The sequence below is a fragment of the Arctopsyche grandis genome, chromosome 5 (assembly GCF_051622035.1).
Source record: "Arctopsyche grandis isolate Sample6627 chromosome 5, ASM5162203v2, whole genome shotgun sequence".
Lineage (NCBI taxonomy): Eukaryota > Metazoa > Arthropoda > Insecta > Trichoptera > Hydropsychidae > Arctopsyche > Arctopsyche grandis.
Window position 1 is genome coordinate 33,470,496 of NC_135359.1, and position 27,835 is coordinate 33,498,330.

Genomic DNA, 27,835 nt, shown 5'->3' on the forward strand with positions numbered 1-27,835 from the left:
AATCTTCAGATTTGCTGGCGATAAAATCGTCAGAATCGAATTTTTCGTCAATATCGTTGGATTCATCTGTAAATATTTACAAATTTGATATTTCAAGATATTTAATATTTATTAACAACATACATATTATGTTTCGAATAAAATACTGTTTGGAGGTGGCGGTGTCGCTTCATCTATTTTTGTCGTAAGCTTTTGATTTCGGATTAGCCTTATCACATAAATAGCGGTGATTAACAAAATTATGATTTCTGCTGTAAGTATCATGATCAAATACACTTCTTTAAGTCTGAAATGATTTAAAAAATATATATTATTATATAGTTCTACACTTTATGATGTTTCTATTGATTGCACATGTTTGCATATCTATTGATCTGTGGTTGAATATTTTAGGTAAACAAATTATATAAATTATCTTAAACTTTTGGATAGAGAATTTATTTTAATTATGATGCGGTACTTTAATTACATAATTCTTACTTTTCCTCTTTCTTTTCACCATAAATAGCAAGAAAAGGTTTTTCGATATCAGTGCAATTTTCTCCAATGAATCCTTCAATGCAACGACAAACTTCACCGGTACAATTACCAAACACACATGTTAATTCACAAGTGGGTTGGCAAGCATTCGAAGAGTTATGTGTTGAATTATTCTGATCTGCCTTGTAGCCATTGTTACAAGTGCAATGGTTAACATCGGTACAATTTCCGTTTTCACACTTCGGATTACAAGTAGGTTTGCACAAGTGTAAATTAGGATATTCTTTCTCATATCCACTGTGACAGGTGCACTGGTCTACGCTGGTGCAATTTCCGTTTTCACAATTGGGATTGCAAGTAGGCTTGCACAAGTGTGGATTATTCTGATCCGCCTTGTATCCACTGTGACAGGTGCACTGGTCTACGCTGGTGCAATTTCCGTTTTCACAATTCGGATTGCAAGTAGGCTTGCACAAGTGTGGATTATTCTGATCCGCCTTGTATCTTCTGTGACAGGTGCACTGGTCTACGCCGGTGCAATTTCCGTTTTCACAATTCGGATTGCAAGTAGGCTTGCACAAGTGTGGATTATTCTGATCCGCCTTGTATCTTCTGTGACAGGTGCACTGGTCTACGCCGGTGCAATTTCCGTTTTCACAATTCGGATTGCAAGTTGGCTTGCACAAGTGTGAATTATTCTGATCCGCCTTGTATCCACTGTGACAGGTGCACTGGTCTACGCTGGTGCAATTTCCGTTTTCACAATTCGGATTGCAAGTAGGCTTGCACAAGTGTGGATTATTCTGATCCGCCTTGTATCTTCTGTGACAGGTGCACTGGTCTACGCCGGTGCAATTTCCGTTTTCACAATTCGGATTGCAAGTAGGCTTGCACAAGTGTGGATTATTCTGATCCGCCTTGTATCTTCTGTGACAGGTGCACTGGTCTACGCCGGTGCAATTTCCGTTTTCACAATTCGGATTGCAAGTAGGCTTGCACAAGTGTGGATTATTCTGATTCGCCTTGTATCCACTGTGACAGGTGCACTGGTCTACGCCGGTGCAATTTCCGTTTTCACAATTCGGATTGCAAGTAGGCTTGCACAAGTGTGGATTATTCTGATTCGCCTTGTATCCACTATGACAGGTGCACTGGTCTACGCTGGTGCAATTTCCGTTTTCACAATTCGGATTGCAAGTAGCCCTGCAGAAGTGTGAATTCGGATATTCTTTCTCGTATCCAATGTGACAGGAATAGTGGCCGTAGGAATATTCTTTACATTTGTATTTACTTAGGAAGTTTAGTGGAGATTTCGTGCAGTTACAGCCGTTGTGTGAGTCACATTGCCCATTTAAACAAATATGCATCCACACTGATGAACTTTTTGTTTTCTGATCGTATTCCAAAATGCACTTATCACTGTTTATACAATTCGAAAAACAAGAAGGCACACAAAAGCCGTTGGAATTTTTTTGAAATGCATTGTTGCATTTACATTTATCAACTTCTCTCTGTGCTTGGAAGACATCGCATGAATTTGCATTTCGATTGAATCTAAAACCTTCTCCACAAAAGCTTACTTTTGTCCATTTTTGTGTCTGAAAACATTAATTTTGCTTTATATGTATGTATTAAATGTACATATGTACTTATATTATATACTACTTATATACCTGTTGAAAATCCTATATAATATACAGGATTATATAATATATAGGATTTCCAAAAGGTCTCTTTTCAAGAGAACATGTCCTATTTTTATTTGCCGAAATTCTTTTATTTATTTTTGAAAACAGGAATTTCCCAAATGTCCCAAAAAACAATTTTCGTTCGCGCCCAAAAATTCTTTTCACTAGCGGACGAGTTACAGGATAGTTGTTTGGATATTTCACATATTTTACAATGTTTGGATATTTCACAAATAATAAATTAATTTTTAAAATCGTTGAATTTTTCTTACGTCTCCCTGGATCTAATGCCACCGTTGAACGAATATTTTCATTGATGAGCAACATGTGGACCAATAAAAAAACCCAATCAAAATAGACATATTAGGAGCATGCATTAATACCAAATGCAATTTTGAAATGGGCTGTATACTTTTTTTATTATTAAAGCACAAACCCGCCTCATTAAAAAAATAGTTAATGTACCTATGTATGTATGAAACATATAAGACAAAAAGGTACAGATAGGGGTTCGGTGACGATTTCGCACTTGGCGATCTCGCACAAGTTACGAAAATCTCGCACACGGAATATCTTGCACTCAAAAATTCAAAATTTTTAATTTTTAATCGTTATAAGGAGTGGGGGGGGGGGTTCTAAAATATCGATTGTCCTAGGCCTCGCATTTTATCTGAGAGGCCCTGCATGTATTTACATACATGCATACATATGTATGTATGTATGTATGTATATAATAATACTTACTTTATACTGTATAGAAATATATCCACAATTGATATTTTCGGCATTGACATTTTTCACTAAATTTACGATCAATACCAAAGTGACAAATATTGAAATGATAGAAAAATTACGTAACATGTTCATTAACCAATTGAAAGTGACAGCAAATTAGCTGAAACGCGCACAACTTTTTCTTGCTCAACTAGATTTAATTCTGTACAAGCATTTCGCTCTGTGGCTATCAATTTAATTCTAAAAATATACTTATGTGATATATGTATAAGGATAGTAACCAGTGGCGTAGATTAAAACCAAATTTAAATGAGGAAAAACGGATACGAAGCAAGTACATACTTATAATGTTTTTGATGTTTTGAGTGTTAATTTTTAAAAAACTTTGTAATTAAAAAAGGTTTGTATTTTATTGGTACGTATTTTTTTTTTTTTTTTTTTTTTTTTTTAAATAGGCACACATACAGAATAAAATATAAAAAGAGTCACTAAAGAGGTCAGGACAATCATCTAAGCTATCGTAAATACGGCATATACGAACGATTGCACTATTGAAAGAGGTGTTGCTTTGACAAATAGGTGGATAAAAAAGATTTGTGCATCTGGTGAATCGGGCATTAACGTTAAAATTAATCTCGCTTAAAACAGATGTGTCAAGAATACCATTAGCAATCTTATATAAAATTAACAAATCAGAAACCCTTCTACGCTGAGACAAACTTGCAATATGGAAAAAAGAAAGTCTGTCATTATAAGATGGTAACAGTTTATTAAGACCAGTATTATAGGATAAATGGCGCAAAAAACGCTTCTGGATTGTTTCTAAGTGCTCAATGTGAGTTTGGTAATAGGGAGACCATATGATTGAGGCATACTTCATATTACTACGAACTAAACTGTAATAGAGTAGAATCAGAGTATGGGGATTCTTAAAGGGCTTCGCAACTCGGCAAATAAATCCCAAGAGTTTATAAGATTTAGTAACAATATGATTAATATGTTCATTAAATGATAGTTTGGAATCTATAAGTATACCTAAGTCTCTGGCACAATTTTTTGCTGTAAGATCTACGTTATTAATATTGTAAGTAAAGTCAATTAGGTTACGATTTCTGGAAAGTGTCATTGAGAAGCATTTAGAAATATTGAGATGCATAAGGTTTACATTACACCATTCAGATATTATATCAATGTCGGATTGTAATTTTAAGCAATCCGACTCAATATTGATAGGATGAAAAACCTTAAGATCATCGGCATAAAGTAAGCATTGATACTTCAGTAGGGGGATTAGGTCATTAATAAAAATAATAAACAGAAGTGGTCCAAGGTGAGAACCTTGAGGAACTCCTGAAAGGATTATTCTAGGGGCAATTTATTATTTATTTAATTTATGATTATTTTATTTAATGTTTGTCAGAACATAGATGTGAAAGATCAGTGTTATTATTTATTTAAATGGAAAGTATTTATATTAAATTATATTAAGTATTTACATATATTAAATTATTCATATTCTATTTTTGATATTCTTCAATTTGGGCCTCACGGGGATGTTTTGTGTTCACAGTTGGTTCTTGTACATATGTATGTACAAGAACCAACCTAACCTAACCAACCATTCCTAATTTTTCTCTTTATTTTTAAATATTATTATGTATGTGTTATGTGACTAATTCCATTGCTTGAACTTTTGGTTTTTATGAATTGTATGTATCAATATGTATAATATTTATATAGTTATCTGTATAGTTAATTATTTTGTTTCTTTTCTGCTATATTTTTGACCATGGTGACCAATTTTGACCATCCAAATTAAAATTAGGAATTCCTCTAATGCCACAATGGTCGAAGCTTCAAATAAATAAATAAATTTGCTACTACCCATCGTTCAGTATACAAGTGGTCAGTATAAATAATAAAAGGTCAGTATTTTTATTAAATATTCAATATTTAAATATACATGGTCAGTTTTTAGACATAAATGATCCGTATTTAAAAATAAATAGTCCATATTTAAACAAATGGTCAGAACTAATGTTAAATGATAAGTTTTATTTTGACGAATGGCCAGTATTACTTTTTGGTTGATATCACAATTCTAGCGGTAATTGCGTTAGAAAGACTTTCATTGTGTACAGATTTGTGACGCTGATAGCGTTGGTGCAACCGAGATGGCATGCAGTCCACCTCACAGAGTACAGCAGTCGGACTACATGCCATCTCGCTTGCACCAACGCTATCAGCGTCACAAATGTGTACACAACGAAAGCCTTTCTATCGCAATTACCGCTCGAGTTAGTACGTTTCGATAAAAAAAAATATTGAGATAGAAAACCAATGCTTATAAACGTGGTGAAATAAAAAACTAGCCAAATAAATGAAAAATAGCACGGAGAAAAAATCGCTAGAAAATTAATTATAAGTATTTTAAAGCAATTAAATATCACAATCAATAGGAAAAACATCTGATTATTGATTGCAATACTCACTTTGAGCACAGAAAAACTAGATTTTGAGTTAAAGACCGCAAAAGCCAAAAACGCTCATATTTCGTAAACGATCGCGAACCAACAAAAATCATTATCATATTTGAATTCAGTGAGTCAAACTTAGTAAATATTGATTGGTCACCGCTCTGATAACTCAAAAACGTGAGTTTTTGTTGCTCAGTGGTATTAATTGTAACCAGGAGCCACTCTTGAATTTAAAAACAGGTGGGGTACGAGGAGGCTAAAGCCTAAAATTTAAAAAAAAAATTAATTTTTGGCAACATTTTATGCAAGGAAAATGATTTTTTTTACAAATTATCAACTTTGTTCATTTTGTATTCTAAAAACATAAAATGTGATCAATAAAAAATATTTGATGATAAAAATGAAAGAATTGACGTATCGTGATTGAATATTTAAGTAACCTTGTTGAAATGTCGAAATACATACATCGACAGTGTCGTGTATTTTTTTTTAATCGAATAGAGGATATAGACGACCGAGATTGGCGTATTCTGCCCCAAAGAGACCTTACACAGCCAATAAAAGTGACCTTCTATGTATATGGTCAAATATGTACGGATCTTTTTTCTCTGTTTTGACTGGCTATCTACACTCTACACATATAGTTCTAAGCCCGCTTTAAAGGTCACGGAATTTGACCCTTAAAACCCTCAACATGAGGCCACCACCCCCCCACACATATAGTAGTACCATTAGTAGTATCATTCGCAATTGCCAAAGTAGCATGTAAACTGAAGCTGGCAACCAGGGAACATGGCAGTAAACGACTGACCCGCACTGTATTACTTACCAGTTAAACTCACCGCGTGGTGATCTGGGTATTGAAACACACGTGGACTCTTGATGACCAACATATTGATATACACAAAATATCTTTTTCCTTTTTGGTTAGAAGAAATGTGTGTGCTACTGTCCCCTTAAAGTTAGCTGCCCCTAATTGTAACAATAGATTAAAGTAAATAATTCATTAAGAGTGTCATTTTTCACTTTTACCAATACAAGGTCTCAATGATGTAACATACAATTTCATTCATATGTATTTGTATGTATTTCGTAATAAAAAATGTCAAAAATATTATAAATTATTGTTTCGTACGTTTCCTCCTTTAATTTTGTTTTGATTCTTACCATTTGAACTGCCACTGGTATGTATTATTATATTTTGATGTTTACTTACTCACTTAACTTCTATTTACAATATGTATATTTATATTAAATTTTGAACTTTACTTACTCAGCGATGACATTTATTTAAAATTTGAAATATGCTGTTTCATCAAAACCGCATTTAAAAAAGCAAATTTTGAATCATACATACATATGTACAATCAGTGGCGGTCCTTGCGATAAGCAACGCATCGCGTCGACTTGTAATTTGATTGCTTTGAAGAAGACATGTTATAATATTTTGAATATCCCCACGCAGCTCGCCAAAATGTGTGTCCGTTTCACTGTGGCCATTTCACCGTGCGACCTTTTCATCGTTGTAGGTATGTATATGTCAACGATTTATGACTTTGCATAAATCGAATTCATTTCGTCGTCGGCAGGCTTATATTTTTGTCGCCCGATCATGTGAATGAAGTGATATGCCGCGTCTCTTTCCACGATATATGATTCCAAAGGAAGAAAGAGAGACGGATCATGGTCTACGCAGAGGAAGGACCTCTTGATCGAGTCTCCATTTTTTCTCCTGTCAGCTCGTACAGCTGGCTGCGCTTAGACGAGCATAGAACCAGTAGAATCCTATGACAGATAACGATACATTCCAGGTCAGTCCACGGTTTATCTTTAGAGCGTACTCCTGGAGGAAACCTGTTCACCCTGCGCGTCCCAATGTGGGAGCCATTTTCGCACGTAAAGGCGTTCGTCACAGTATTTATTTTTTCAATCATACTATTGTACATATGTAATACATATTAGGTTAATTAATATACTGCAGGAGTATATTGTAACCGAACTTTACCCCACGCTCAAACATTGACGCCATCTCGCAACTGCAAAACCAAATGACGTCAAGACGCCGCAGAATAATGGGTAATAAAAACTAAGCAAGCAGAATGGCACCATCCAGACGCTGGGAACATACCACATACCAACATTATCCCCGTCAAACCGAACTATATCCCGCGCTTAAACATCGACGTTATCTCGCAACTGCAAAAACAAATGACGGCAAGACGCCAAAGAACAAAGGGTATGTAGGCATATAGTACAACTGAAATGATCTCATCAGGTCACTGCGACACATATCCAGGAAAGTCATTAACGCATGGCACACGCTCGCCTCGTCAAAAGGTCGACACGTGTTTCTATACACGTGTCTGGGAAACAAAGGAAGAACACACTGAACCCATAAAAACCACGAACTACGTCCAGGCGTATGAACCCATAAAACCACGCTCGCAGCATAGCTAGGGCAGCGCGAGTACCAAGAACAAAAGATGTGCACACGACACACTTCAACCCAAAACGTTTATAAAGCAACGCAGCAACCTCCACCGGCAGAGTGAGCCTCTGGAGTTCAAACAGATCACTTCTCCGAAGAAACCTCTTCGTACATACAATAACCATTGTACCAATTGAACGCAAATAAACGATCCTCTTTCAAACTCAACTGAATTTCCATAGGCCGGGAAACGGTCGAAACCTTTCACTCGACCACCTGTTCTATAGGTACTACTAAGCCCGCTTTAAAGGTCAAGGAATTTGACCCTTAAAGCCCTCAACATGAGGTCACCACCCCTCCAACGAATATAGTCTAAGAGACTCTTTCATCGGAGAACGAGACGGTTGTTCATGAATATCGCACAAGAACAACCGCACATCACTGTTCTAATAAAAAAAAACCACACTGTACATAACCAAGTACAAAATAAACAACGACACATGAGCACATAAAGCGCGCATAATCAAAGGGTACTAAAAACTATGGGGCGTATGGGATGAAACGACGGATGTTAAGGTCCGACTGTTTAATATGATGGGCGAGAAGAAAGTAAAGTAGCGACAGACTAACGGTTCGGTGATTACTAGTCAAATGTGAACCGGTCACAGGACAACCGGTCGCTCTAGATCGGTCACACGTGATCACCCGTCACACCAAAACTGGTCACGATAAAACTGGTCACACCATAAAACTGGTCACACCATAAAACTGGTCACGAGAAAACTGGTCACACCCTAAAATCTGTCAACTAGTTTTCTCGTGACCAGTTTTAGGGTGTGACCAGCTTTCTCTTGACCAGTTTTAGTGTGACGGGTGATCACATGTGACCGATCTAGAGCGACCGGTTGTCCTGTGACTGGTTTACATATGACTAGTAGTCCGTTTACCAGACTAACATAGACGAGTTGGTCCCAACTCCCAGGATGATGACCGAAACTCGACCATGTCGTATAGCCGCCACAAAACTAATCAAAAAGAACGGCGACGCATAGGCGCTGGGATCATTCCCCATATGCAAACGATCCGGAACGCGAACAACATTCTTTTCACTTTTCATTTTTTGTTCATAGTCTCGACAATATCGCAGAAGTGTCGCTGTTCATACCAATGTCTAATAGACATTAGTATGAACATTAGACTATTGGACATTAGTTACCAAATGTCTAATAGTCTAATGCGTTTCCAAACTGAGAGGCGCGCCTCCCTGGGGAGGCGCGGACTATTGCCAGGGGAGGCGCCAAAACTTTTTAATAAAAAAATAATTTTCATACCATAATATCTACAAATAAATAAAACTTCATATCGTAGCTTAACAGTAAAAATTCAATGCATGAATGTTTATTTTTATTTTTCTTTCATATTTATATACACATTTAATTACAACCTTTTTCGAAGAAAACCAACATGAAGAGGCATATTTGTGGACGAACGATAATTTTATTGTTAAACTTGCCTATTTGGTTGAAATTTTTGGAAAATTGAGCGGTTTAAATAAATCAATGCAGGGATCACAAGTACATCCACTTGTTCAAAAAGACAAAGTAAAAGCTTTCATTAAAAAGTTGAAGTTACGGAAATCAAATTTACAAAAGAATGAGTTGGATATGTTTTCACTTTCCAAAGATTTCTGGGCCACAGCCAATATTGAAGCAAGTAAAAATATTTTTATTGACCACTTGGATGGTTTAGTTTAGTGCTGCATTTTTCCAATTATTTCAAAGACCTTGATTTCTCAAAGTTTTTATGGATACAGAAATCATTTAACTACAATGAAGAAGACGAAATCAAGCTGACAACCATAAAAAAGAAAAATTGATAGAATTATCATGCGATAGTTCACTAAAACAAAAGTTTCAAAATTAAACCATAATTCAATTTGGGATGAATCTTAGTGGAGAGTATGAATTTTTGTATTGCAAAGCAATGCATGTGCTTCTACCGTTTGTAACGTCTTATTTATGCGAAACGGGTTTTTTGGTACTAGCTGCAATGAAAACCAAATATCGAGCCAGGTTAATAGTCGAAAAGGAGTAACGAGTGGCACTCTCCATATTGCCCCCAAGATTTGATAAACTTTGTGCCAATAAACAACAATATCCTTCGCATTAAATGTTGTTGTGTTAGTAGTAGTTAAATTAGTAATTTAATATAAAAATGAATATACGTGTTCGTATAAATTTATAATATAGCAAAACCTTTTTATTAGTCTGTCTTTTAGTGTTCAGTATTATTTTAAATAAAGTTTTATTATTTAAAACGTGTTCATATTATTATATCTATTAAAAATTAAAAAGGTAGGGAGGCGCGGAAAAAAAATTTTTTTTTAGGGAGGCGTAGTAGCATAAAGTTTGGAAACCGCTGCCTTAGTATGAACAGCGACACTATGAACAAGGCCTCAAAGTTTGTTATGTAAATTTATTTGAGAAAATCGTTTCACACATTGATGCCATCGATGATTTTCTTTGAAGGATGACGAAAATAAAAATATTTGGAAAATTTGAAACCAGACCGAAACGCTTGAAAATGATATAGCAGCGCCATCTCTTGCAATGAGCGGAAAATACGATTACATGGTGATTATTACCACCGAAAACAGATCTCTACTTTGAACGGTTTTGCGCTGCTACGTCAGTTGGAGTGGAAGACCAGTGATCAGTGAGCAGCGATCAGCGATCAGCTGTCGAAGGTTGGGCTGGTCACCGAGTGAGTCGTCATCAAAAATGGCGCAGTGGCTGCGAGGAGCTCCCGCGCTGGCCCTCTCCAGGCCGCGGCCGATCAACTTGAGGCAACTGCAGCCTCTTCATCAGACCTCGTCGTCACTCAACAGACCACCCACATCTACCACTGCGGTTCGTACATAACCTCACCCTGACAAACGTCACCTCTTACAAACGTCACCTCTGGCTTCAAAGCTTTCTTACATCGCTTTTTTCCTATTATGAACGGAGAAATGTTATAATAAAACATAAAACATGATTATTAACGTAACTACTATATCATTTCCAATCAATGCGACAAATTTATTTGAATTATCTCTAAATTATGGAAGTGATATATTGTAGTAAAGAAAACATACATTCGACAATTATTATAATTGTACGTGTTATTTCATAATCTTGATTTCTTGCAGTGAAATATGAGTCTGCCCAAATCCAAATAAGATTTCACCATATATATTTCTAATATAACGATTCATAGTCACGGACAAAATTGCTCAACTGCAGTTTCTGGTTCAATATGATAAAACAATTAAATATGTAACTAATGCAAATTTCGTTATAACTCATTCTGGGATTTTCTTACATAGTTCAAAATGATTATAACTAAGATTTAGTATTTTACTCCAAGATAAAAATAACGCAGTTCATTTGGCAGGCTTTTTGAACCGTGAATAAATACACCGTCAATATGCTCCTGGAAGAGTTTAGAAAATCCTAAGAATAATTTATCCATATAATATATGTTAAGCATTTTGAATTCTATAGTCTAGTTACACCACATAAGGTTTCATTTAAGTACGCTTATAAATGATGTTTTCCAGTATCCTGCAATCGAACAAACTTTTCAACGTTCGACGTTTGACTTCAAACACGACATCTTCCTCGTCGACAGCCCGAACGAGAAGGTCAACTGCCCGGCAGCTGAAGATTGGAGAGACGTCATACAAGCCAGGTGCTCGACGGATGCAAAGCTCTACTTCAACTATGACAAAATTCCAGACGGCAAAAGGAAACATGCATTGAATGGAAACCGTCACTCCAGAGCGAGAAACCTTAACACCTCTCTGAAAGAGTTCCTCGACTATCACCCCAAAGATATTAATCAATTCTATAAGAGCCCTCACGGGTGCTTCATTTCTGGCGTAGCATTTAAGGTAATTTTTTTATTTGCAAAGAAATATTCTCCGAGAAATTTATTTTCAGAAAACTAGAGATCATTAAACACATAGATAACATGGTGCCCCTTTAGTGTGTGGTCTACCTTCACATATTTACCTCCACGTTTTTACTTATATAATATGCAGTCTCAGTTCTCGCGTGTGACTGAATAATACCGACCTTAACAACCTAATCTTAAATGAATAGAGCCAACCCTAACTTAACCTAACCTAATCTGACCCTTAACCGTTTGCCCGCAGCCGTCTTCTATGGAAGCTTTGGGCGACAAATCTGCAGCGCGGCTGTCTTCCATAGAATTTCTGAACTTTGCACGGGATTTTGAGGCTTATATGCGCCAATTTCAACTGTTTTAAGGTTCAAAATTGGTTGAATATATTACTGAGAGTTGAATGCCATCTATTCAATTTGCTTAAAATTCATATATACCAGTCAAAATTAGTTTTTTGTGGAACCTTACTGAAACCTCGTTTATGTGAGGTCACGTCTGTTGAACGATGGCTATACGATACGTCTCAATTGTATGAAGAATGATTATTTGACAATTAAGCCAAAACTACGAGATATATTATGTATTTTATTGTTTAAAATAATACTTTGTGTTAATTAACATATCTGGTTACTTGAGTAAATATTAAAATCTGTATTTAAGGTCGAAAACTCGATTGCCAAATTCGCGAAAAAGGTGCCGCGTAAAGGGCTTGTTCGCTATATTTATTGCCGCGGGCAAAGGGTTAAATAAATAGGTGTTGGCTGCTAAGATATGTTTTCTTTTTGTGAAAATATGAATGAAATATAACTTTAAAAAAGTAGGTGCTACTTTAGTATGCGGTCTATCTTCACACATCTACTTTAGTATGCGATCTACCTTCATGTTTTTACTTTAATATGTGGTCTCGGTTCTCGCGTGTGACACTGAGACTGAATAATACCGACCCTAACATCCTAATCTTAAATGAATAGGGCCAACCTTAACTTAACCTAACCTATCCTGACCCTTAACTAAATAGGTGTTGGCTGCTAAGATATCTTTTTTTTTAAGTTTTATTTCGTAAATATTCAACAAAAAAAAAAAAAACATATCTTAGCAGCCAACACCTATTTATTTAAGGGTCAGGAGAGGTTAGGTTAAGTTAAGGTTGGCCCTATTCATTTAAGATTTGGTTAAGAGATATGTATCTGCTGACGATATTTTGATAGAAATGCTTCGACAACATTATGGGGCGGCAGGAAAAAACAAAAATTGTAATAAACATTTCGTTGCTACGATACAAATAAAAAAAAATAATTTGGTTGACTGCGATTCAAAGGTAGACCACATACTAAAGTGGCACCAAAAAATATATCTTAGCAGCCAAAATCTAAGGGTTAGGTTAGGTTAAGTTAGGGTTGGCCCTATAAAAAACAAATATAATAAACAGGTCGTTGCTACGATACAAAAAAAAAAAAAAATAGTCGACTGCGATTCAAAGGTAGACCGCATACTAAAGTGGCTCCGATAAAATTTTAAAGCATGTTAGATATTTTCATCACCTTACCTTTTAGAATCTCTGAGAGGAACCTAAGCTTCAAAACATTTCTGATAGAACTATCTAGTAGAAAGCCAAAGCTATCTAGTAGAAAGGAAAAAGAATTCAAAGTTAAAGTGGATTAGTTTGAGACATTCAATGCCTTTTTTTTATATTGATAATGGAATTTAACATTGACTGTGGTGTTTCAGGATCCTAGTACGTTTTATATAGCAGAATGCGACAACCAGTCTTCGTTGGAAAAAGGTACATACGTCTGTTCGGCGAGCATACCGAACGACACAGCATCATCAGGCAGTAATCAAGGTGGTGCAAGTGCGGAACAGCTAAGAATCGTTTTCGACAAACTGTCAACTGGAGTACGTATTCTTTGAACAAGATTTCCACTCGTCTACGCCATCATGAAATTAATACGATTTATTTTCCAGTTACCTCAATTATTCATCGATATAACAGATTATTCAATCTATCATCCGGATGTTGTATTTGTAAACAACATAAAAGGGAGAACAACATAGTAAGTACCATATTATACTACACTATGATGCATACACATCAATTCATATCGATTTTTTTTTGTCATTTCAGTGGACTATACCCGTATGTAAGACAAATAGCACTACTGCGAACAGTCGGCCATTTAAAATATGCTTACGTTAAGTTTGAAATTATAAAAATAACTGAAAAAGCAGACGATGCTGCCGTAATGTAATATATTCTCGGGCCCACAGACCGACGCGAATTTGTATGTATGCATAGTGTGATACGAGAGCTAATTGTGTCGTTTTTTATTTCTTCAGCGTGAGGTGGAGGATCAGAGGCATATCCGGTATGAAGGCGATGTTCCTGTTTTGGAGATTTAAACTTTGGAAAATGCAGGAAATGTTTGACGCGCAAGAAATGTTAGTTTAATATCACATTTGAATTTTGATACATCTCGAGTTATTTACATTTGTTACTTGTTTTTATTATGTAGTTGGTACGAAGGATTGTCCATCTTCTACGTAGGCTCCGACGGACTAATTCACAAACACGTCGCCGATAAGGTAATGTATTTATGCGTTTTGTTAGAGAGATTCACCGGTGAAGTTTTAACCATGAAAACGGTTTGAATGCACTAGGTGATGCCGGACGAGGAGAATTCGGTCGACGTGATGAAGACACCGGTCGCTGCCAAACTCGCACTTTTTCTCGGACTCGCGCCGAAAGAGCAACTTTTGAATTTGTACACGAAGAAGATGGCCAACAACATAAAGGATAGTTTATTTCCAACGAAACGAATTGATATGCAAGTGAAATAATAGATTTTTTTTTAATTTTTCATTAGTTAATTGTCCCAAAATGTAATTTATATAATGTATAATGTTACGGAATAATAAACGGAATATGAGCATGAGGATGAATTAAAAAAGCGTAAATTAGAGTAATTCATTTTTATTTTATTATATATGTATATATGTATATACATATATTCAAACGAATTGTCACATTCACTCACATAAGTACACTAAACCTATCCGTGTGCATCACGTAATTAAACTAAATAAAAGAGACGCAGCTGCCGCATCCTCGCACTGAGAGCTGACCCGCTTATTACAAAAATTCTCACAATGCAGCTTTTTTCCGTCGTTAATATTATAATGATTCTAAATACAATTTTTTTCATGTTAATTTAATACACCAAATTAATACACGTACGTGCACACTCAATCTAAACAACAAAAAATATGTTAATTTAAAATCTACATATATAATTGTTAGACACGATACAAATTTGTCTCTTCTGTGTTTTTTTTATTATTGATTTGTAGAATCGAACATTTCGCGAAATTCACAGACGACAATGTAAAAACTAAAACCATATCAAAGAATTTTTCTCGGACATATCGCGTTCCACACGAAATCACATAATGATAAATTAATAAGGTAAGTTACAAATTGACAAATGTAATAATAATACTGACCATTCATTGATCGATCAATAAATGCTAGTTGTAAAAAAAACCGCTTCGCTAATTCTCTACAATGTGAGTATTATTAAAGGTAAATTTTACAATGTTTAAAAATGTGAACCTTTTTGATTTAATATTATACAATAATAATTAACATAAATTAATAATTCCTTACAAATTGTTCATCATTCACATGTGTATATTTAACTTCATGATTTATTTACATTGATTTTCGTCATGTGAAATCTGAGGAATTTCCTATCATCAATATATAGAAAACCTAGGACCTGTTCCGAGACGAAAACGTACGATAAATCGAACAGATCGATGGTACATGCCATCAATCAGTTGGAGGTACAAGTCCAATTTACAGCACGTTTTCTGCGGGCCTATTATTTTCTGTCGAATAGGTAATCTCATAAAATCGTCATAACAGCGTATAAATAAGGATCACGAATAAAACTAGTGCAGTGCCAAAGTGCATACACAGGATTGTTACAATATGCATACATACACAATTGATGGGAATGTGGCTATAACAGTTATTAATCTAATGAATTGGGATGATGTGGAAGTAAATACGTAGATAAAATTATTTAAATACAAACATTAGCAAGACAGAGTTAACATTATGAAAAAATTATAAAGTATACATACATATATAAATATTTGAAAAATTCACTCTCGAAGGTTTACAAAAAAAAATTAAAACAGTTTCGAATTAGCCTAGAAAAAGCTTATGATTTGTTTTTTCCATGGGGTCGAATTCAATACCACAGCCAGTCGTTCTGCTTCCTTCTCTTGAACGGCCTCTCGTCCATATTATTGTCTCGGTAATTACCTCCATTTCCCTGCAAAACAGTCGATTAAATAAATGCAAATAAACAACATCATACGTATACTAGTGTTCATACATCATCGCATGGGTGTTGGCATATTAAGATATTAAATAAAAAAATTCAAGGAAATGTGTCACGTGGTCGAATTTTTTTCAAATATATTTAATTTAATATTTATATTAAATTGTTTAATATAAAATAAGGTAAAAATTACCTACATGTAAACAATATAAAATTCGAATAGAAAAATTAATTAAATAAATTTTAAATAGATAGCCGTAAATTCTCTGCCAAGAGGAAACATTGGTAGCAATTAGTATATATAGAAAGTTTTTTCTTCTGTTTTTGTATTCGCATATACGTTTTGGCAGCAGTTTAGCTGTGACGCACATATATATGTAGGTCGGACTACAACCATATATACAACGAAAGCATTTAAATTGCATTTACCGCTTTAGTTAGTAACGTTTAGATTAAAAAAATATATTGAGATAGAAAACCAATCCTTATAAACGTGGTGAAATAAAAAATTTGCCAAATAAATGAAAAATAGCACGGAAAAAAAAATATATTTTTGACTTTTAAAATTCGCTAGACAATTAATTAGAAGTATTTTAAAGCAATGAGATATAACAATTAATAGGAAAAATATCTGCCTATTGATTACAATACTCAGTTTGAGCGTAACAATCCTAAATTTTGAGTTAAAGACCGCAAAAGCCAAAAAACTGTAAAAATCGCGGATTTTTTTAAACGCTCATATCTCGTAAACGATCGCCCACCAACAAAAATCAATATCATATTCGAATTCAGTGGGTCAAACTTAGTAAAGATTGGCTAGTCTCCGCTCTGGTAACTCAAAAACGTGATTTTTTGTTGCTCAGTGTTATCTGCCAAGCGGAAACATTGGTAGGAAAGAGTATATATAGAAGTTTTTTATTCGTATATACGTTTTAGCAGAGGTTTAACTGTGATATACGTACATATGTATGTCGAATCGGAACGACTATTATAGTATGGCGAGCGTTATCTCAGACAGACAGAATAGCGATATTATATATATATATATATATATATATATATATGACTAGTGTTGTATCCGAAGACATATCATCGCATGGGTGTTGGCATATTAAGTTATAAAATTAAAAGAAATGTGTCAGTCAATCAGTCACGAGTTCGAACCCCCACGCAGTCCAATCTTTTTCAAATACCTTTTAAATATATTTAATTTAATATTTATTAATATCAACAATATAAAACACCGATAGAAAAATTAATTAATTAAATAAATTTTCAATATATGACGGTATAGTATTTCAGTCTATTTTCCTAGCGGAAACTTTCGCATCGAACAGCATATATAGAATTTTTTTCTTTTGTTATTATTCGTATTACATTCGTACGTCGTTTTGTTGGAAGCGGTCTAGCTTACGTACACGTGTATGTCGAATCGAAACGACTATATATGTGTATATATATATGATTATTAAACGACCCAATCTTGTATAATATAATAGTATACAATTTTTCAACCCCCCCTATTACTACAATAAAATGGATATCGACTTTGAGAAAACTCGTTTATGGGATGAAATTACCTAATAAATATTTATACTCTCATACGCCCTCATCTCTTTGGTCTTCCAGATCAAAATATTAAAACCAGTGCACCAGAAATTCGGCACACTTACACAACCCGTCGATCATCCGATGTATGCAATTCTAACGTACCCAGTTGTTGTTGTAAGACATGCCCCCGCCGTTGTTGCCGTAGTTGTTTCCGCGTGGCGGTCCCCTGTAGCCGAGCTGCTGGCCGCCTTCCCAAGAGTTGTACCCGCCGCCACCGCCGCCGCCGCCGCCCATGGGTGGGTTTCTGGCACCGCCTCGTCCCATGCCACCTCCTCGGTTACCCCTCTTGATGCCGCCGCTGGTGCCTCTCTTAGTCGGAACGTTCTTTTTCACCTTCTGAAAGAGTCAGTGTTCACGATCGTCACATTGTTGAATATTAACCATAATCATATACACTACACTTTTCGAAAGTAGAATCAACTAGTACTAGCCTTCAAAGGAACGTCAGGTCCTCCGCGCCTTTGCAACACCACTTGTATATTGTTAATGAGCAATCTTCCGCTTAACGATAGCGCTTTTTTAGCCCCCTCTTCGTCTTCGAACTCTACAAACGCTGTATGTAAAAAATACACACGTTAAAAAAGTTAAATTAAAACACAAATTTTTAATATCGCTCGTCAAAACGCATCTCACATACAACAGATCAACAAAAAAAAAATATACATGTACATATATATATTAATAATTTGATAATTTTTGTAAATTCACAAGTGCTCAAATCCTACACATTGATAATATGTACATATATATTTTTCATTAAAACATTAATTTATTTATACGTATACATATTATTTAAGACTAAAGCGAGCCCACTCTTAGAATTTTCAATCATGTGTAAAAAGCCAAGTTGAGGAATAAAAATTTAAACTAATAATAAAAAGCTTAGTAAAAATGGAGGCTGTATACTAAATTATTATTTTGCCAAGTTCAGGAAGTCATGATCAGATCATCGACTGGCGGTTTGAGTTCAACGCATTTGTCTAAGAGCAGGCCCGTTATTATCAAAAACAATGCCGATTCTCAAACTTTTATTCGAAGAAATGTGAGCAAAAGCAAAGTTTCCAATAATCAGTATACGATACAACAACAAACATAACAAACTAATTGCACACATATAATATATGTAAATAAATCAACATTTATATTCTCATCCACAAGTCTAAATATATATATATATATATATATATATAATAGAGAATAATAATAAAAAATAAAATACATCTGTGCAATTTCACGTATGCATTCCATCAAACGAACATACAAAACTCGATTTTTACACACCAATGTATATATATATATATAAAAAAAAAATATATAATAATAAACAACAACAGGAGAAACAAAAGAGAAGAAATGATTCGAAGAATAGATACGGACCCGATCTTTGGTAGAGGGGGTGTCGTATATGTGTTTTGTAATTAATTTAAAAAAATTTTCAATGGTTATTAATCCAAACAACGATACCTGTGGGACGGGCTGGTATCTTTACAATGTCTTTGATGGCGCCGCAAGGAGACAGCAGTTTGTAAAGGCACTCCTTGGCTATGACGTAAGGGAGGTTGCAGATCACAACTGTGTGTTCACCCGCCCTCAGTATGTCTATTTCAATAGGGTTACCACCCAAGATGGTTCCCCTTTCAGCCAATGCCTGTGATTTACATTAAAATTTGTTGATAACAAATGCCGCTGCAGCTCCAACATCATTACTGTAGCACATTATGATGTTTAGAGCTATACACATACATACATATGTATGTATATATGCATGTACACATGTTACATTTATAAGCCGCTGTTGACGACTTATTATGTTCATTTTTTTTCAATTATCATTTCAAGCAAAACAATCATGTCTTATAATAAATACAATATAAATATATATTGTATATGTATTTTTACATGGTTTCTTCGCTAACGCTCATCGTATTGTTTGTAAAATTCTGATTTTTCCACATTCAAAACGAGCATACTTAAAACAAACATTCCTGATTAGTAAATGGTAAAAGCTAAATTTTATTTGGCAAAAAAATCATAATAAAAACATACCTATAATGTGTTTTTTTTTTTTAATTAGTTAATTTCAAATGAAATAATAAATTTTGAATAATAATAATGATGATTGTAGACTGGAGACAGATTATATAAAAAAAATACAGAATTATTTTCTGAATGCATTATAAATTTTGGCAATAAAATGCGAAGCTAATTCTAAAACGAGAACTAGAAGCTTAACCCTAATAATACCCTTATAATACGACCCGATATATTGGCCTTCATAGAATCGCTATTCTATTTTCATGTTTTAAATGTTATTTGATATTTTAATAAAAATTTGAGTTTTTATGATAAAAATGCTGTCTTTATAATTTCATGTTTTAAATGTTATTTGATATTTTAATAAAAATTTGAGTTTTTATGATAAAAATGCTGTCTTTATAATTTCATTTTTTTAAACATTAGTTTGAGTTTTCGCAACTAGTTAATTTGATTTAATCCTTTGATAGTAGGTGTACATTACTATTTTATTTTATATAAAAAAAATAAAACTTTTTAAATTATTTTTTTGGTTTATAGAAATATTTGGTTAATTGAACTTTGGCTATTTTTATTGAATGTAAATTTGTTCACATTCAACAAAATGCAACATGTAAATATAAAAATATTTGTTTGAAATCAGTTGTTTTTTTTTTTAATTTTTCGAAATTATTTTTAATTGCTTTAGAATTATAACTTGAAATATTATTTATCTATAAAATATTTTACCAAATTTGTCTTTAATATTAAGAAGTATCAATGAATTCATAAATTTAGTAAACACACAAAAACCAGACATTTCAGTGTATTTATTAAAAAATCGAAGGGTACTAAAAGGGTTATGATTAAAAAAAAAAAAAACTTTTTTTGAGTAAAAATGACGACTACCCTGAGATTTCTCACTCAATTTATTCTCATGAACCATAACGAGGAGTCACTGTTCCAGTTCAGTCCCCCACCCATCTCAATTCTTTCACATCTTTGGTGTGCAATGAACTTTTAAGCACATAATTGGACCTTTTTACAAAAAAGAGTACACGCCACATTCTTTTCAAAATTTCCCCACAAAGATATATCATACTAGGAAAAGTCAACAACTAGCTAAAATCTTATTCCAGTGCTAACGTTATCGAATGTATCACCCCTTAAAATCTATCCATAAGCAGTATACTTTTTTATTTATCACTATACCCAAATATAGCAAAAATTTTCAGCAAATTTCAAGATATGTATAACAGAAGATCCATAACTGCCGTCATTACTTTAAATTGAATATATACAAATTATTGACTAAACCTCGATATTTGAAACTTGTGAAATGTAATGGGTTTACAAAAGCAATATGCACTGTAAGTTCGAGACATTCGGTGGACACATTATCGGTATCTGGCGCTTCGAATATCAATCCAAGACAAATCAGGCCTAGAATGGCTTAAATGCACATACAGTAGATTTGATAGTGAGAATGCGAGGAAAAAAAGGAACAAACAAATTGGGCCGGTATTGCCATGAATACTGAAACGAAAAGGTTGTCAAGATGAGACAATACATACGGTATATAAATAATACTATGAAAAGTCTCACCAAAGACCGTGATTTTTTGATAACTTTTATTTAATTAGAAAATTGAATTAAAGGTGATCTCAATTTAGTGCCTATGCTAAAGCGCCAAACCATCGTGTTCATTTTAAAAGGCGTGTATTTGTAACTTATTCAGCTTTTTATCAACAAAAATAACTAAATTGTCAGTAAATATGTCTAAATTATCAGCGAGTATTCTAAATGAACAGTATACTGTGATCAGTTGTAATATGCTCAGTTATTAAACTAAATGATCAGTCATTAAACTAAATGATCAGTTATTAAACTAAATGATCAGTTATTAAACTAAAATGATCAAATAATAAAATCAAATGATCGATGATTATTAAAAGATGATCAATAATATCTATATATAAAATGATCACTAATACTAACTTAACCTAACCTAACTTAATCTTAAATGAATAGGGCAAACCCTAACTTAGCCTAACCTAACCTGACCCTTTAATAAATAAGTATTGGCTGCTAAGATATGTTTTTTTGTGAAAATATAAAACTTAAAAAAGAAAGATATTACGGTGTTTTGACCACGAAGAGAGTGGGAATGGACAGTAGCGGGGCGACCCGCTATCATCCAACTGTCAAAAATTATAATCTCACCGATAGAAAATCCTGTTTGATCAGTATTTAAATAAAATACTGATCAAAAAGGATTTATTTACTGATAAAAAAATAATTATTTACTGAACAAAAATGAATAATTTACTGATCTTACTGCTAAATTTTGGATTTTTTTACCGACCACTTTAGGAATTATAAACTAACCAAATAATTTATTGCCATTTTTATTAAATATCTAATTTCGTTCTAGGCTGAAAACCATAATGGATGATTGGATTTTGGAAGAATTTGTTCGCTCGAGCGCCAAATACCGGTGTATCGGAACCACCAAACGCCGCAAACGACCGGCAATACTGCTTGAACGCCGATATGCATACCACAACTTCGTGTTTATTATACCTGTTCGGACGATTCGCTATTCTCAAAATTGACATATGCAGAGAGGGTCGGCTCCACGGTGTCAATATAAATCGGAATGCCACCACGTCTGCAAAGTTCAAAAAAAAAAAATACGCATCATTACTCCCAGCTCTTTTATGCGCTACGTTTTACACTCGATTGGATTTAATATACTTTATGTATTTGATCTGGCCGTATTTCCCGAATATGTTGCGCAGCTCCTCCTCGTACGTGAACAGCATGCTGGCGGGCAGGTTCTTCACGATCATCGTCTTTCCGCCGGGGTGGACCTTCTTCGACTTGCCCGGATCCGAGTCTTGGGTCGTGTTGAGCGCGTCGTCGATGCCCGTTTCGTTTCCTCCGTTCTCGGCGTCGCCGTTCTTCGCTTTGACGGTCTCCTCCTCCGTTTCGGCCATCACTGCCGCCTCCACCTCGATCGCGTCCTGTTTCACTTCGGCAGACATTTTGAACGGCCTCTGCAAAAAATTCAGATTCTAAACTTTACTCTACATCAGCTTACACAATTACACAACTACCATTAATATAATATGTATATCACCGATTGACAGGTATGTAATAATTTGAATGTTTGCATTATTACTACTGTTTGGTTACTATATTTTTGGAGCCGATGTATTAGATATGTGGGACGATTTTATGAAAGCATTTTTACTTTATCTATGTACGTAGTAGCAGCAGATGAAGTTTTGTGATCATGTGAAAATTCGAACTCGACTGATTCGAACTCAGAATCGATCACTGATCACGTTTTTATGATCTAGAAAAAATGTATGTCTGTGTATTTTTTGAACACCGTTAGTCCTATCGAACTGAAACTTAGTATCGGTTACTGAAATTCTTATCGATACGACGTTAATTTTTAAGTTGTCCGGAATTCAAGTATCTCCCAAGCCGCTGACTGAATGAGCCTGAATTTTTTTACATGTAATAGAAATTATAAATTTTATACCCTAATATTTTTACCTGAACCGGGAGTAGTATTTTCACTCTAGAGATTCGAGGTTTTTTTTATGTTTTTCTTAAAAACCTTTTGGTTTATTGAACTGAAATTTCATATATCTAGAAGTTTTTCAGCTTAATGCCAAGTTATGTATAAAATTTGATAAGTATCCGTCAACCGGAAGTGGCAGTTTACTCTTGTTCGATTTTTCTACCACTATTTTTTTCGATCCCTTAGCATGTGTGCTTTTCACGAAAAAATTCAAGTATAATTCTTGTATCAATGTGATGAAAATGAAAAAATGTTGCGACCACGATTCCGTCCACACCCCTGAACGTATCAAGCTGAAAATTTATATTTGTATTCTTGGTGTACTAACTTAGAGCTGATAAGCTTTCGGTAAGAATTCGTAATTTCGTCTTAGAACTTTTGTCTTGTGTAAGTTTCCCTACATTTGCCTTCAATTTGCTCTCATAACTAGTATGTGTGATCGTCTATTATTTATCTATTTATTTTATTTTATTTTTACATAGATATATACCAGGAAGGTTTGACAGGAAAACCCCAATGCGCCTTCCTGGATAATTAAATACAAACCCTAGATAATAACCGTCGAGTTTTGTAAAGGTGTGTTTATACTCTCTAATACATCTTGCAACAATATAAAATAAACAAAAAAAAAGTCTATTAACGAATGTATTTTTCCAAAACTAGTTCCATCTTCTTCATTGTTGTTAAAATATAATGCTCGCATGTCTAAATGGCCGAGCCACAATCTAAAATACTCAGCAGTTAAAGATTTCCACCGGGGAAACTCTGCTACAGTTACAAATTTAGAAATTCCGGTGTAAACGAGTCTCTATAAACATACGCATTACACGACCCATGTTCAATGCATTTTTTTTCCATGCTTTGTACACGCTCAAAATACAACGCCTATCGGCGTTTTTCAAGCCCATGGACTTACAAAATACAACGCTTAAAGTTTAGGTCATTGTGGCGCTACAGCAAATCCCCAATGGTCAAATATAAAAGAAAAAACACAAAATAAATCTAATACCTACACATACATATGGTTGTGGATTTACATTGGGAAACTCTGCAATGGTTACAAACCAGTCTTTATAAACGTTGACGCGCATTACACGACCCACGTTCAATGCTACCTGGAAAGATTCGTTTATTTTTTACATACTCAAAATACAACGCCCATCGGCGTATTTCAGGCCCATTGCTGGCAAAACGCCGATCGGCGTCGGTCAGCATTCAAAGGGTTTAGAAATTAGCATTCACCAGAAGAATGAACAGAGTCGAGGCATAAAAAAGAAAGACTACTAGACGGTCTTAAGAAGAGAAGATTTGAACGTGTGGTAACCCTAATCATGTGACGCTACTTTCATTGTTGAGGTTGAAATGGATGAAAAAGATGACGGTATGGATAGTACGAGAGTGGGAAAGGTTCACCAATGCTGAAGTAGGTCTGGTAGAACGGATTGGAACTGTTCGGAGTTGGGTTTAGTTGGGTGTGGGTGTGGGTGTTAATAAGAGACCGGCCGGCGATGGAGGTTGTGACGCCTCGCCTCGCGTCTCTCGCTTTTCGCTTCTTACCTGTCAGTCGACGGGCGCAGAGAGTCGCGGGTTCGAATGCAAATGGACGAGCTGAAGCTGAAGCTGAAGCTGAAGTTGAAGAACGAGCGGGGCCGGACGAATACGAATGCTCAGCGAGAAGGTGAGGAACGCGATCGCGAACGCGCGCTCTCGCCGACCATCAACGACGCTTCAACTCGCACCGCTCCGCTCACCTCGCACCATAGACACACACGGCTCCGATCGATACAACACCGCACACCATACACCACACACAATACACCTCACACAATACACTGCAAATCGCGCACCACACGCCATTCATCATCACTCACCATTCACCGTTCATCGTTTCATTACAGCTATTGTCCGAGCCAAAAACCCTGTAAGACAGGGAAGGTACATATGTTGACCGTATCCCGGTCTAACGAAACACGTGTTGTGTAGTTTGAAAGAGGATCGTTTATTTGCGTTCAATTGGTACAATGGTTATTGTATGTACGAAGAGGTTTCTTCGGCGATGTGATCTAGTTGAACTCTAGAGGCTCACTCTGCCGGTGGAGGTTGCTGCGTTGCTTTATAAACGTTTTGGGTTCAAGTGTGTCGTGTGCACATCTTTTGTTCTTGGTACTCGCGCTGCCCCAGTTATGCTGCGAGCGTGGTTTTATGGGTTCATACGCCTGGACGTAGTTCGTGGTTTTTATGGGTTCAGTGTGTTCTTCCTTTGTTTCCCAGACACGTGTATAGAAACACGTGTCGACCTTTTGACGAGGCGAGCGTGTGCCATGCGTTAATGACTTTCCTGGATATGTCGCAGTGACCTGATGAGATCATTTCGGTTGTACTATATGCCTACAACCCTCATGGCCGTTGGTTGTCCTCTTACGGCTTCGGCTTTTGTTTTCTCTCTTTTACTCTGACCATCTGTCAGTCGTGCTAGATTCTCCCGTGGGTCCGGCGCCCGGTGATCCCGGCGCGGACCGCCAGATGCAGCGTCCCTCGTAAAAGCCGGCCTCGAACTAAGGCAGGCTGGCCCCGTGATCCACCCAAGCGATCACGGCGAGCGCTCATTGGCATCATAGAAGCCCTCCGAGGAGTATGGCTTCTTCCATAGTCGTACCACACCGACTATACTCGACCACGTGTTCGACACCGTCCGAGAAGGTCTTGGCGTGGCTGGTCTACCCTTCCTGACCAGCCACAGCCTACTCAATCCACAGCCTCCGCCATAAAGGGGCACAGGCGCCGAGAAACTCCCCGGCGCGCCATCTACTCATCAATAAAAACGAGATCATAACCGTTACTCTTTTGTATAATTCCCCCACCCCGCACCGTTCCAGAGCAAGCTGATCGAGACGACGACACATCCACAGCCACTGGTCACCCATACATATACACACAGTACAGCTCCTGCAGCTATCGTTCAAACCCCTTGTCTTCTCGCTTGCTTTTCAACTCGCTTGTTAGAAGTAAGCTAGAGTATAATGCAATTGTGTGGATTCCGCATGAAGCAAACTACTCTCTTATTATAGAAAAAGTGCAAAAAGCATTTCTTCGTTTTCTTTATAAGAAAGAGTATGGGTACTACCCATATCTCTATCCTACTCCTTTCCTTTTGGGCATGCTTGGGTATAATTCCCTTGAACTTCGGAGAAACTTCTCGTTAATTCGTTTCGTTCTCCAGCTATTGCGTGGTAATACGCCATGCCCGTTGTTGCTGGAACAGTTGGGACTTTATGTCCCTAATAATTATGTGCGTGGTAGACATCATCATTTGATGGTTGTACCTGCTGCTCGCACAGTTCTTTTTCGAATGGCTCCTATTCCAAGAGCTATTCGACTTCTCAATGAAATCGTTGCTGCTGTCCCTGAATGTGATATTTTCCACCTTGGGGAGCGTAGATTATCGGATATTATTTTAACATATTTATCTGGTAACCTGCGCTCATCATTACTTTCTTAATTTGAATGTGATGTATGAGCGGAATCTTAATCTACTCTCTTCCATTTGGGCCTCGCTGTGATTTTATTTTTATTTATATTTTGTTTTATTTTATTTTACTTTTTCTTTCTCCTTTGTATAAACATTTGTTAAAAAAAAATTTGTTCAGTGTAAACAAAGAATGGGATTTATGGATTTTATTTTTAATTTTTACACTTTTGTTATTTTTTTTCTCTCTGAATGATGTATTATTTTCCTTTAATTTTTTTTTTTTTTGATTATTTTATTTTACCATGTTTTCTGCTTTTGCTTTTTTCCTTTATTTACAGTTTACTTGTTTTTATATTATGTTTTTATATATTTTTCAAATGTAGGCCATTGTGGCGCATTAGGTCCTTCCTGTAATGACACAATGGTCCAAAACTATTAAATAAACTAGTGTTGGGCCCGTTGATTTCAACGGGTGGTTTCGAAAAGGATTTGAAACTCGAATTAAAATAAAGTTAAAGATATTGAATCGACTGGTTTCGGAAAGAAATTGATGCACGAATGACAAATTACGAAGTGATTACGAATTACGAATTACGTTTTGTGCATCGCCGACCCCCCGACGCCTTTGCCCCCAGCGCCCCCGATGCCTCCGTCGCTCCGAGGCCTTCGGCCCCAGCGCCGCCGACGCCTCCGGCGTCTCCGGCGCCTCCAGCGCCCCCGATGCCTTTGGCACCCCGGGGGCTTTGCCCCCAGCGCCGCCGACGCCCCCGATGCCTTCGGCACCCCGGGGGCTTTGCCCCCAGCGCTCCCGATGCCTTCGGCATCCCGGGGGCTTCGGCCCCAGCGCCGCCGACGCCTCCGGCGTCTCCGGCGCCCCCAGTGCCCCCGATGCCTTTGGCACCCCGGGGGCTTTGCCCCCAGCGCCGTCGACGTCTCCAGCACCCCCAGCACCCCTGATGCCTTCGGCACCCCGGGGGCTTTGCCCCCAGCGCTCCCGATGCCTTCGGCATCCCGGGGGCTTTGCCCCCAGCGCCGCTGACGC

General features: G+C 36.1%; 2 protein-coding genes and 1 long non-coding RNA gene across 3 annotated transcripts in view; 1 reads left to right on the top strand and 2 right to left on the bottom strand.

The window, feature by feature from the left end:
- LOC143912065 (uncharacterized) overlaps window positions 1-27,835 on the bottom strand; it is a 569,875-nt gene that overhangs the window by 136,467 nt on the left and 405,573 nt on the right. The window lies entirely within an intron of this gene.
- Window positions 10,448-14,723, top strand: LOC143912051 (uncharacterized). Its single transcript, XM_077431194.1, has 8 exons — window positions 10,448-10,717; window positions 11,410-11,742; window positions 13,485-13,652; window positions 13,722-13,810; window positions 13,882-14,001; window positions 14,094-14,195; window positions 14,270-14,339; window positions 14,415-14,723. The coding sequence occupies exons 1-8, from the start codon at window positions 10,589-10,591 to the stop codon at window positions 14,592-14,594; spliced, it is 1,191 nt and encodes a 396-aa protein (XP_077287320.1). The 5' UTR covers window positions 10,448-10,588; the 3' UTR covers window positions 14,595-14,723.
- On the bottom strand, window positions 14,714-25,116 carry LOC143912054 (uncharacterized). Its single transcript, XM_077431199.1, has 7 exons — window positions 24,882-25,116; window positions 22,487-22,788; window positions 22,313-22,400; window positions 19,181-19,364; window positions 18,148-18,269; window positions 17,819-18,052; window positions 14,714-16,096 (listed from the first exon to the last, which is right to left on the bottom strand). Exons 2-7 carry the CDS (start codon window positions 22,774-22,776, stop codon window positions 16,013-16,015), a joined length of 1,002 nt encoding a protein of 333 aa, XP_077287325.1. The 5' UTR covers window positions 22,777-22,788; window positions 24,882-25,116; the 3' UTR covers window positions 14,714-16,012.

Coding starts and splice junctions, on each gene's coding strand:
- LOC143912051 (XM_077431194.1), top strand. CDS start 10,589: ATGGCGCAGTGGCTGCGAGGAGCTCCCGCGCTGGCCCTCTCCAGGCCG. Junction 14,002..14,093: donor GCAGACGATGCTGCCGTAAT/GTAATATATTCT, acceptor TTATTTCTTCAG/CGTGAGGTGGAGGATCAGAG. Junction 14,196..14,269: donor ATGTTTGACGCGCAAGAAAT/GTTAGTTTAATA, acceptor TTTATTATGTAG/TTGGTACGAAGGATTGTCCA.
- LOC143912054 (XM_077431199.1), bottom strand. CDS start 22,776: ATGTCTGCCGAAGTGAAACAGGACGCGATCGAGGTGGAGGCGGCAGTG. Junction 22,401..22,486: donor GGCCAGATCAAATACATAAA/GTATATTAAATC, acceptor TGAACTTTGCAG/ACGTGGTGGCATTCCGATTT. Junction 16,097..17,818: donor TGTCTTACAACAACAACTGG/GTACGTTAGAAT, acceptor ACTGTTTTGCAG/GGAAATGGAGGTAATTACCG.